This window comes from Lynx rufus, unplaced genomic scaffold (assembly GCF_022079265.1).
Source record: "Lynx rufus isolate CCGP_SWC_20201006 ecotype Redwood Valley unplaced genomic scaffold, mLynRuf1.p SCAF_9, whole genome shotgun sequence".
In the NCBI taxonomy this organism is placed as follows: Eukaryota; Metazoa; Chordata; class Mammalia; order Carnivora; family Felidae; genus Lynx; species Lynx rufus.
The window spans coordinates 65,116,159-65,128,628 of NW_025814897.1; the positions used below are offsets into that span (position 1 = coordinate 65,116,159).

General features: G+C 37.6%; 1 protein-coding gene across 4 annotated transcripts in view; it reads right to left on the reverse strand.

The window, feature by feature from the left end:
• Positions 1–12,470, reverse strand: part of RIC3 (RIC3 acetylcholine receptor chaperone) — a 70,695-nt gene that overhangs the window by 11,755 nt on the left and 46,470 nt on the right. Inside the window, exon 5 of one of the 4 annotated variants that reach the window (XM_047071512.1) lies at positions 6,607–6,752. The exons of 1 other annotated variant lie outside the window; for it this stretch is intronic. In XM_047071512.1, coding sequence (XP_046927468.1) covers positions 6,607–6,752 — 146 coding nt within the window. Of the gene's footprint in view, positions 1–6,606; positions 6,840–12,470 lie in introns of all 4 variants that reach the window. 2 more of the 4 variants (XM_047071511.1, XM_047071513.1) reach the window with 2 other exon arrangements.

The following is a 12,470-nucleotide window of genomic DNA, read 5'->3' on the forward strand; positions in this document are numbered from 1 at the left end:
TAGTCCCTCCTGCCCCATTTCCTCCTCAACCTCAGGCAACTACTACCAATCTGTTCTCCATTTCTATAATTCTGCCATTTCAAGAATGTCCTATAATCACACAGTATGGAACCTTTTGGAATTAGCCTTTTTCACTCAGTATAATTATCTGGAAATTCATCCAGGTTGTTGCATATATCAATAATTTACTTTTATTGCTGAGTAGTACACCAAAGTATCAATGTACCATAGTTTGTAACCATTCACCTGCTGAAGGATGTCTGGGTTGTTTGCAGTTGGGGGCTACTACTAATAAAGCTGCTATGCATATTAATGTACAAGTTTTATGTGAACATAAGTCTTCACTTCTGAGGTTAATGCCCAGGAGTGCAACTTTCAGGTTGCACAGTGGATCTAGTTTCTCCACATCCTTGTCAGCATTTGGTGTTGTTACTGTTTTTTTACTTTAGTCATTCTGCTAGATGTGTAGTGGTATTTATTGTGATTTTAATTTGTATTTTCTTAGTGGCTAATGATGTTTAACATCTTTTCATGTGCTCATCTGCCATCTGTGTATCTCCTCTCTGGTGCAAGTCAGTTCATATCTTTTGCCCATTTCCTAACTGGATTGTTTATTTTTCCCTGTTTTGAGAGTTCTTTATATACTCTAGATATAAGTCCTTCGTTGGACATGTGATCTGCAAATATTTTCTTTCACTGTGTAGCTTGTCTTTTCATCATCTTAATGGGGTCTTTTGCAGAGCAAAAGTTCTGGATTTTGATGACATCCACTTATCAATTTTTCCTCTTATGAATTGTGTTTATGATGTCAAGCCTAAAAACTCTTTAGACAATCCTTGGGACCCAGGATTAGGCAAATTTTTTCAAAAAAGGTTTATAGTTTTACCATTTACATTTATGTTGATGACCCATTTTTAATTAATTTTTGTGTAACATGTAGACCTTGGTTTGATGATTATTTTTTGCTACGGATATCCAGTTGCTAGAGCACCATTTGTTAACTCCACTGAAATGGTTTTGTAACTTTGTCAAAAATCAGCTGTACATATTTATGTGGTTCTGGGTTCTCAGTTCTTTGATCTAGGTGTCTGGTCCTATACCAGTATCACAAAGTTTTGATTACTGTAGCTATATAATAAGTGTTGGAATCAGGTAAACTAATTCCTCCAATTTTTCCAAAATTGTTTAGCTATTCTATTTTCTCTGCTCCTCCGTATACATTTTAGAAGAATCTTGTCCAGGGGAGCCTGGGTGGCTCAGTTGGTTAACCTCCAGCTCTTGATTTCGGCTCAGATCATAATCTCACAGTTCATGAGTTCTGTGCTGACAATGCAGAGCCTGCTTGGGATTCTCTCTCTCCCCATCTCTCTGGCCTCTCACTCATGCGCACTCTCTCAAAATAAACTTTCAAAAATATATAAATAAATAAAATTGATATCAACATGTTCTTTGCTATTATGTAGAAATACAAAGACTTTTTGTATTTTTATCTTGTAATCTAACACATGCTGAATGCACCCCGGCAGTTTTAAAAATGAATTCCTTGGGGTTTTCTACAAAGGCAATCACGTAATCTTCAAAGAGGAGCAGTTTTGTTTCTTCCTTTTTAATCTGTATGCCTTTTATTTCCCTTACCTGCCTTACTACACTACCTATTTTTTTTGGATTATGCTGAATAAGAGTAGTCACCCTTGCCTGTTCCCAATCTCAGGGGGAAAGCATTTATCTTTGATCATTAAACATAATGCTAGCTGTAGGTTTTTGTAGATTCTCTTTATCCAGTTGATGAAATTCCCCTCTATTCCTAGTTTTCTGAAAGTTTTTATTATGAATGGGTCTTGTAATACTTTTATGCTCAAGAAATCCTTTCCTGCTAAAAAGCCAGTACATATTCACAACCATTTTTTTCTATTTTTTAAAGGTTCTTCTCTATCCCTAACTTAGTATATCCAAAATCACTCCACTGTTAAATGTGTAGGCTCTTCAGCTCTAGCAATGATGGAGACAAGGGGACCCTTTTCTTTAAACACCTAGAAAACCAGATGAAAAATATGACGCACTGATTTCCAAGCATTACTAAGTAGTGTAGCATGATCCCCGAGAAAAGGGAAACCGAGCCCAGTGGTCTCACTGAGCTGGGAAGATAGACTACAATTTAGGGAGACCAGGGCAGCTAGAATTTACAGGGAAGAATACTAGAAAGAAAGAAGCTTTGCAGAGAAAGATCCCCAGGGATCTTCAGAGACAACTCTTCATGCTTTTAATGGAGTTCTGATCTGTGCATCTATGTGAAGGAACTACCCAAGGCCAGGAAAAAACTACTGAAAGGCCTCAAGATTCTTAGAGCTCATACATAGCTGGGAATAGTTCATGTTCCTACTAGTCAGAATAGAAAGACATTGTGGAGCATCAGACAGAATCTTGAGGTTATTGCCTTACTCGTCTAGTGGGGCTAAATTAGCCAGAGTAAAGATTGCTCTGGACCCATTCTCACAAATCTTAAAAACAAGCCTGAAGGAATCTGGTAACTTAACTGTGTTAAAAATATTTTAATGGATTTCTGGTAACTTAACTGTGTGTCAAAAGTAAGTCCAACAGCTATGTAAAGTACTAAAACAAAATACAGAATCCAACGGTGTAAAATTGGCAATATCTATCATCCAGTCAAAATTTAGCAGGCATGCAAAAAGGGCAATTAAATAAGAGGCCATAGCAGGGAGAAAAATTATTCACTAGAAACAGACCCAGAAGATCAGATCAGCAGCCAAGACTGTTAAAAAGCTATTACAAATATGCTTCATATTTTTAAGAAGGTAGAAGACTATATGAATATATAAGAAATGGAATATGAAATCTATAAAAAAGATCCAAATGGAACTTCTAGAAATAATAATATCTGAATTAAAAATACACTAAATGAAATGGAGAGCAGATCATATACTACTGAAAAGGTTAACAAACTTAAAGGCACAGTAACAATAATTATTCAAAATTAAGCACAACATGAAAAAAAAAGAACGGACCATACATTGATATTGACCTGTAAGGACAATATCAAAGGTCTAACAAATGTACAACTAAAGAACCAGAAGTAGGAGGGAAGGGGGGGGAGGGGGGGGGGAGGGAGGGAGAGAGAGAGAGAGAGAGGTCATTAATAACAGCCAAAGTGGTTGGGGCAGGGGAATCAATCAAGGATCTAGGTTTTCACCTTAAGAAACTAGAAAAAAAATAGCAAATTAAACCAAAAGAAAGGAAATAGTAAAGAACAGGAATCAATGAAACAGGAAACATAAAAGTAGTAAAACAACAACAAATGAAACCAAAACATAGTTTTTTGAAAAGATAAACCTGTCACCAGTCTGACCAGAAAAAATTTAAATTAGAGAAAGAACAAATTACCAGTATCAGGACAGAACAGAGAACATCGCTACAGATCTTACATACATTAAATGAATAATAAGGTAATATAAACAGCTTTATACTAATAATAGATATGACAATTTGGATGAAATACGTAAATTCCTTGAAAGAAATAAACTATCAAAGCTCAGTCAAGAAGAAATAACCTGAACAGCACTGTATCTATTAAAGAAATTAAATTCATAGTTATGTAAATCTTACCAAGATAACTCTAGGCCCCAATGGTGTCATCAGAAAATTCCATACTTAAGAAAAAAATACCAATTATGCAAAGTCTTCTAGAAAATAAAAGAAGGAACACATTGCAATGCATTTTATGAGGCCAGCATTACCATGAGATCAAAACCAAAAAGATTACAAGAATGAAAAACTATAGACCAATTTTCCTAAACACAGAAATAAAGAGTCCTTAGCAAGTTGAATCCAGCAATATAGAACATCATGACAAAGTAGAGTTTATCCCAGGAATGTAAAGTTGTTTAAGCATTCAAAAATCAATGTAATTCACTGGATTAACAGATGAAAACAAAAATAATATGATCTCAGTTGACAAAAAGTGTTCACAAAAATTCCGTTATCTATTCATGATTAAAAACTCTTGGCAAAGTAACACTAGAAGGACACTTCCTCAGTCTGAAAAAGAGCATCTGTGAAAAACCAACAAACAGCTCACATCACACTAATGGAGAATGTGTGAGTGCTTCCCCCTAATATCAGGAAAGCAAGGATGTTTGCTCTCACCACTTGTATTCAGTATTGTGCTAGAGTTTCTAACCAATGCAATAAGGCAAGAAAAATAAGAGACATACAGATTGGAAACTCAGAAGTAAAGCTGTCTTTATTCACAATTTGATTCTCTATGTAGAAAATTCTACAAAATCTAATCCTAAGAAATCTAAAGAGAAAAAAAAGCTACTAGAACTAAGTGTGTTTAACAAGGTTATAGGAAACAAGGTCAGAATACAAAAGTAAATTGTATTTCTAGGTAGTAGCAGTAAGCCATTAGAAATTTTACACTATCACCAAAAATAGGAACTACTTAAGCACAAGTTTACAAAACATGTGCAAGACCTATACACTGAAAACTATAAATGCTGCTGCGAAATTAAAGATCAAATAAATGGTATAATATAAAATGTTCATGGATTTGAAGATTCAGTATTGCCAGGATGTTAATTCTTCCAAATTGACCTAAAGATTCAATGTGATGCCAATCAAAATCCCATTGGGCTTTTTCATAGAAATTGACATACTGATCCTAAATTTATGTGAAAATGAAGGGCTAGAATAACCAAATAATTCTGTAATAAAAGGAAAAAAAGTTGAATTTACACTACTGGATTTCAAGACTTAATATAAAGACACAGTGATAAAGACATTGTGATACTAGTTTAAGTACAGACATGATTTCACACATGTGACATTTAAGAAAACAAATGACCAAATAAAAAAGAGAAACAAAAAAAAACAGACTCTTAAATTAGGGAGAACAAACTGGTAGTTGCCAGAAAGGTGGGCGGGCAATGGATGAAATAGGTGAAGGGAATTAAGAGTACACTTATCATGGTGAGCACTGAATAACATACAGAATTGTTCAATCATTATATTTTACACCTGAAACTAATCACACTGTGTATTAATTATACTTGAATAAAAGAATTCTTAAAAAGCGAATCCAGAATAGACCCACACATACACAGTCAACTGAATATCAACATGCCAAAGTAATTAAATGTAACAAAATAAGTAGGAATAATTGGACATAAACTTAGAAAAAAATTAACCTTAGTCCTAATGCCTCACACAAGATAGAAGAACTAGCTCGAGATGGATCATAGGCCTAAACAGAAGCTAAAACTACTTTTCTAGAAGAAAAACATAGAAGGCAAACCTTCAGTTAGGCAAAGATCATAAAAGAAAAATGATAAGCTGAACATCAAAATAAAACTTCTGCTCTTTGAAAGATGCCACTAAGAAAAACAGCAAAACCACTGTTTAGGAGAAAATATCTGTAAAATACATAACTGATAATAAACATATCCAGAATATGTAAAGAACGCTTGCAACTCAATAAAAACAATCAACCCAATGAAAAAACTGGCCAACAATGTGAACAGACACTTCACTAATGATATAGAGATGGCAAATAAACACATTAAAAAATGTTCATCATCATCATCATCACTGGGGAGATGCAAATTAAAATCACAAGTGGGATACCACCATTCATTCACTAGAATGGCTAAAATTAAAAAGACTGACAATACCAAGTGTTACCAAGGATGTGGAGTAACTACAATACTCATACGTTGCTGGCCGAAGGCAAAATGGCAAAGCTATTTTGGAAAGCAGGTTGACAGTTTCTAAAAATGTTCAATACACACTTAACTTTTTAAATAAAAACCTAGAAACCTAATTCCTGGGTATATACTTAAAAGGAATAAAAACATACGTCCACAGACTTGTATGCAAAAGTTGATAGCAGCTTGATTCGTAGCAGCTCAAAGCTGGAATGTTCCTACACTAGTGCCTGGAGAAACAAACCACAGTATATCCGTGTAACAGAATACTACTCAGCAATTTAAAAAAGTGCTGATACACTCAACATGTGAATCTCTAAAGCATTATGCTAAATCAAAGAAGCCAGAAACAAAAGCACATGTGCAATATGATCCATTTATATAGAAAAGGTAAAACTATAGGAACAGAAAGTGGTTAAGTTGTTGCCAGGGCAGAGTAAGGGATTAGTTGCCAAGGGGGAGGGAACTTACTGAGAAGATGTTAACGTTATCACGATTGTGGTATAATCATACCACTTGATACATTTGTCAAAACTCATCCAACCACACACTTAAAACCGGTGAGTTTTATTGTATTTACATTTTATGTTTTTTTAGGTTTTCATTTATTATTTATTTTCAGAGAGACAAAGAGTACAAGCTGGGTAGGGGCAGGGAGAGAGAGAGGGAGAGAGAGAATCCTAAGCAGGCTTCACACTGTCCGCACAGAGCCCGATGCTGGGGCTCAAACCCACTTAACTATGAGATCATGACCTGAGCCGAAATCAAGAGTTGGACACTCAACTGACTGAGCCACCCAGGCACCCCTACGTTATATTTTTTAAAAATTTCTAAGAGCTCTTTTCTGGGCTGACAGCTAACCAAGAAATGATAAGACATTGTTTACCTTCCCAGTCTTCCATGTAAGGGGCTTCCTCAGCTTCTTTCTCTGGAGTGGGTCTGTCAGTGAATTTTCCTTCTTTCATGACCCTGGTGATTTCTCGGAGCTGATGCAGCAAACGTTTTTCTTGGTCAGAAGTCACAGTCTGTGCTCTGCTTAGAAATATCAGACAACCCAGCCATTTAATGGTAAATACTGCTGGGCAATGAATATAGACAATACTATGATCTGTCTGGATCCTAGAATAGGAAGTCCAACAGCAACAGATAAGTATTCTAGGAATTGATTATGGAATTGCATAGCTGATGACTAGGTATGTTAGTTCAGTGTTCTGATTTTACAAATGCAGACACTAAGGCCCAGAAAAGATCAAGTGTTTGCTCAAGGTCTCACAATGAATTATGGTCAATACTGGGACCAGACCCAGATGTTTCAGCTTTCAGTTTCAGTTCAATCTCTAAGAAATTTCACCATTACTCTTATTATCCATTTACTACAAGCCACTTTTCTTTGAAGCAAGGTCATTAAAAGAAAATATGCTGGCCCATTAGCCTTAACTAGGGAAAAATATGCTACTAGGCCAACCCTGGAATCACCAGGCTGCATCTATTTGTGCAGAAATAAAGATATGCCCTAACATTTCAGAGTTAGGTCATTCTGAATCAAATCACCTAGACCAGAGAAACTCAAGCCCACAGAGGGGGAATTCCACATTTATTCTTATGTCTAGTTCATGTCAGCACTTGAACTATGACTGAAGTCCCCTGACTTCTGATAGCATTCTATACAATTTTTTTTAAAGTTTATTTAGAGAGAGAGAGGAAGAGAGAGGAAGAGAGAGGAAGAGAGAGAATCCCAAGCAGGGTCCATGCTGTCAGTAGAGAGCTTGATGCGGGGCTCAAACTCATCAACTGTGAGATCATGAGCTGAGCTGAAACCAAGAGTTGGACATCAACCAGCTGAGCAAACCAGGCACCCCTCTATGCAATTCTTAAAGCATAGTGCTCGAGTTCCAGTTTAGAAAACCTGGATTTGAGTCCCAATTTAACTGGACAGTTCTAGGTACATGTCTGTAAAAATAAGATGAGGCTCAAGGATAAAGGCAGGACTATTTTCTTTGAGACAGAAGCACTGTATCACACTCATAGGCAGACAAGGTTCTACTTGGAAGATGGAGAACTGGTTTGGGACCGGTATTAAGCAGGATTTAACAGAAGCTACTTATTCTCTTCTTAAAAATCCAGAACATTCAGAGGCCATATAACACTCCTGAAGGAAAAATGACATTCAATACTGGCCTCATGGAGGTGCCGTCAATTTTTCTAATCAGCTAGTCTGAAGCCTGTGTTTTTATCCTTAGTGTAACAAACTTAAACCTTAATGACTAACAGGAAAAAAGTGTTTCTCCTTCCAGTGTTAAGATGGATCCTGAGAAACTTAACAGAAACCCATGGGGGAGGGGAAGGAAAAAAAAAAAAAGAGATTAGAGTAGAAGAGAGCCAAAGCATAAGAGACTCTTAAAAACAGAACAAACTGAGGGTTGATGGGGGATGGGAGGGAGGGGAGGGTGGATGATGGGTATTGAGGAGAGCACCTTTTGGGATGAGCACTGGGTGTTGTATGGAAACCAATTTGACAATAAACTTCATATATTTAAATAAATAAATAAATAAATAAAAAGATGGTAACTGACGGTGCAACATTTTCACAGACCTCAGTGGGAGGAAAACAAAACCACCATGAGCTCTACTTTTTCCACACTAAATGGCCTCAAAGCCATGAACTGAAGAAGCCTGTCTGTTACATATTCAGCTAAAATCTTACATTTATTGGGCCTCTTACAGCTCTGTTCCTCCTATCAGTACAGGAGTCCTGACTTGTCACAACTGCTCATCAGCTCTACATAACTCCTAATTCATACTATTAAAACAAGATGCCCCCCTCTGTGGGGGGCATCTGGGGCAGCTAGGGCACCCCTAGCTAAGAGAGCTTATGTGCTAGTATTAAAAATATATAAAGAACTTATAAAACTCAACACCCCAAAAACAAATAACGCAGTTAAAAAATGGGCAGAAGACATGAAAAAACATTTTTCCAAAGACAACGTACAGATGGCCAACAGACACATGAAAAGATGCTCACCATCACTCATTGTAAGAAAAATACAAATCAAAACTACAATGAAATACCACCTCACACCTGTCAGAATGGCTAAAATTAGCTACACAGGAAACAAAAGATGTTGGTGAGGATGCACAGAAAGGAGAACCCTCTTGCACTGTTGGTGGGAATGCAAACTGGTGCAGCCTCTCTGGAGGACAGTATGGAGAGTCCTCAAAAGGTTAAAAACAGAACTACCCTATGATCCAGCAACTGTACTACTAGGTATTTACCCAAAGGATACAAAAATACTGATACATGAACCCTGATGTTTATAGCAGCACTATCAACAATAACCAAATTATGGAAAGAGCTCAAATGTCCATCAACTGATGAATAAAGAAGATGTGGTATATGTATATAATGGAATATGATTCAGCCATAAAAAGAATAAAATCTTGCCATTTACAACAACATGGATGCAGTCAGAGAGTATTATGCTAAGCAAAGTAAGTCAGAGAGACAAATACCATACGATTTCACTCACATGTGGAATTTAAGACACAGAGGAACATGGTGAGGCAAGGAGAGGCAAACCATAAAACAGATTCTTAAGTATAGAGAACTGAGAGTTGCTGGAGAGGAGATGGATGGGTGGATGGGTTGAATGGGTGATGTGTACTAAAGAGGGCACTTGTAATGAGCACTGGGTTTTCTATGTTAAGTGATGAATCACTAAGTCTTAGACCTGAAACTAATACTACACTGTATGTTAACTAACTGGAATTTAAATAAAAACTTGGAAGAAAAAAAAAGCCTATGTGTTTATCACAAAGCTCTTACTCTTGGGCTGCACATGTTACTTCTCTGGACTGTCCCCAGGGCATTTTGGTTTTTACTTAGTGAAACAATCTGGACTATGTTTCCTAACTCCTAGAAAACCAGAACCCCTAATTTTAAAAGGAATTGCTAGGCTAGAAGCACAAACAGGCAACTGAAGCATTCTCAGAATCTAAGTTAAAGCATCCTCTTTTACCTCTGAACAAATATATTCCTATTGTCCATATCATGTATTAGGCAATTAATCATGGCCCACCTTACATCTTCTGAATTTATGTAATGAATGTTTTTCATAGATTCCTCATTGTCTCAATTTGGTTTGATAGTCATGGAAGGCACTGATAAGTTCAGGATGGTGTAGGCACAGTGCCATGAACATTGCAAGTGCTCAATAAGTATGTGATAGTTTAATTGGTCCCCATTTCCTTACCATGCATTTTCTCCCATCTTCTAGAAATCTGGCTTCCACTCCATCATTTTACCACAACTTGTGAAAATCATCAATGATACTTTACTCAAGTCCAAGAATCTTTTCTTCACATCTCATTCTTCTCGACTTCTCTGTACTGTGAACTATTCTTTCCTTGAAATGTTCTCTTCCCTTGGCCATTGAGACATTCGTAATTCCTCCCACTTCTTTTAACCATCCCTTGGATCTCTGATCCTGGCTCACTTTCCCCCATCCACCTCCTAAACACATGGTTTTCCTGAGGGATCAATCCTTGGGCTCTCACTTCATTCTTATAGTCATGCCTTTAGGAAGCTAACCCAGTATCACAAATTAAACCACCACCTCTACATAGATGATGCCCAAACTCTAGCTCTAATCTTGACTTTTCACATGAAAACCAGTATCATCTAGGCATTTCCACTTAGAGGTCTTGCCGTTAATGAAGTTAACCTTAAATTCACTCTTCCAGGTCCTAGTTGGCCCAGGATAAGGAAAAGCTGCATGAGCAGCCAGGTTTGGAGAAGTTGGGGATGGCAGATTCTAAGATGCTAGAAAAATGGAAGTTCAAGTTGGAACTTTTAAGTTTTATAAAATCAGAGGAGCCATCAAGTTCTGAATCCAAAAGTAAAGCATGGAGAGAATGAAACAGTTTCTTATAACACCATTCAGGACTAGAACAGAATGCAGACCAGCAAAAGACTGCAGGCTACTGCCACACAGTATGATGCACCTTACGAATCTGATCTCATCTTTCCCCATGGCCCTTACTCTTACCTCCAACCAAATGACTTCCAAACTTGTGTCCTTGTTCCTGACTTCAATACCCAAGTTTCCTATTGTTGTTGTAGATCATACATAACATGTTCTGATGGCACCTCAACCAAATTCAAAGCTGAACTCATGATCTCAATCCCAAAGTCTCATCTTCTTTCTCCTCTTCCGTGTTTTTATCTTGGTTGATATCATAACCTTCCTTATAGTTTGGGCTATAAGTCCTCCCAACTCATCTTTAGTTCTTTCTTCTCCTTCACTGCTCTTACCTAGTTTTCCTTTGGGGGAACAAATTCCTTTTCTGCTCACAGTGCAAAGGTTACAGTGAGGCTATGCATCCCCTCACCTCTCCCCTTCAAAGGTGGCCACATGGCCCATAGCCAATCATCACACTCCATCCCTTGGTTGCAGTGACTGATTCAGTGATATATACAGGATCCAAGTTAGGGTAACTGTACTTTCTCCTAAGACTTGGTCTTGAATGCAGCAAAGCCAGATCTGAAAACTTTTCACATTAATTCATTCTAGCATCAGTCCTTGAAGAGACTGTCCATTTGTTCCTTCCTCTAAATCCCCAGAGCTGCTCTGGTTCCCACTCTACAACCTGGATCTTCAGCTATTCTTTTGATATTGTGACCTACCCCATACTTTTCCAATAAATTCTGTCACCTTCTCCAAGTTTTTGCTACCCAGAGTTGGCTGTTTGCTATAAAGGAAACCCTGAAAACAGCATGTGATTTTTTTTTAAAGTTTTTATTCACTCATTTATTTATGTAACCTCTATACCCAACATGGGGCTCGAATTCACAACCCTGAGATCAAGAGTCACATGCTCTTCTGACTGAGCCAGTCAGGTGCCCCCAGCCTAGGACTTTTTCCCCCCTCCATCAAGTCCCTTAATTTGGCCCCTCATTTCCACCCTCACTGGCCTGTTTATTACCTTTTGCTAGAACTTTTTCAGTAACCTTCTAACATGTAGTCACTCTACATATCACTAGAAGAATTACTTTTCTAAAGCACAGAAGATCATGACGTTTCTCTTCAAAAGCCTTCAGAGGCATTCCACTATAAAGACAGAATTCCAAATTTCTCAGCCTACCATTCAGGGCCTTCCAGTCCGGGCCTAGTTTACTTTTCTAATTTCTTCTCCCCTTACTTACCTCCCTACCCATTTACCGCAGCCCTGATGTTCTCCACTCTAGTTACCTAGGACTACATGCTATTCCAAAACCATGTCTTGACTCTTTCACCTTGTTTGCTGCTTATGCCACCCTCTCACTCTGAAACATTCCCACCCCCCGAACCCTGCCTGTGGAAATCCTTTCATCCTATAAAGGCTTATACAAATTATTTCTTTTCCATAGAGCTTCTGTGGTAGACAGAATGATGTTCCCTTCTCCACTCCCCAAATAAGTCCACATCCTAACCCTGGAACCTAAAATGATACTACTTTATATATCAGGAGACTTATGGTTGCAGATAGAATTCAGGTTGCAAATCAGCTGGCCTTAAAATAGAGAGATTATCCTGGGTTTCCTGAGAAGGCACAATGTAATTATAAGGGGTCCTTAAAGATGGAGGACAGAGGCAGAAGAGGTCAGAGTAATATGATGTAAGAAGGTCTCAATCCACTATTGCTGGCCTTGAAGATGAAAGAAAAGGTCCACTGAGCCAAGGAATGTGGTCTCTAAACGCTGAAAAAGACAAG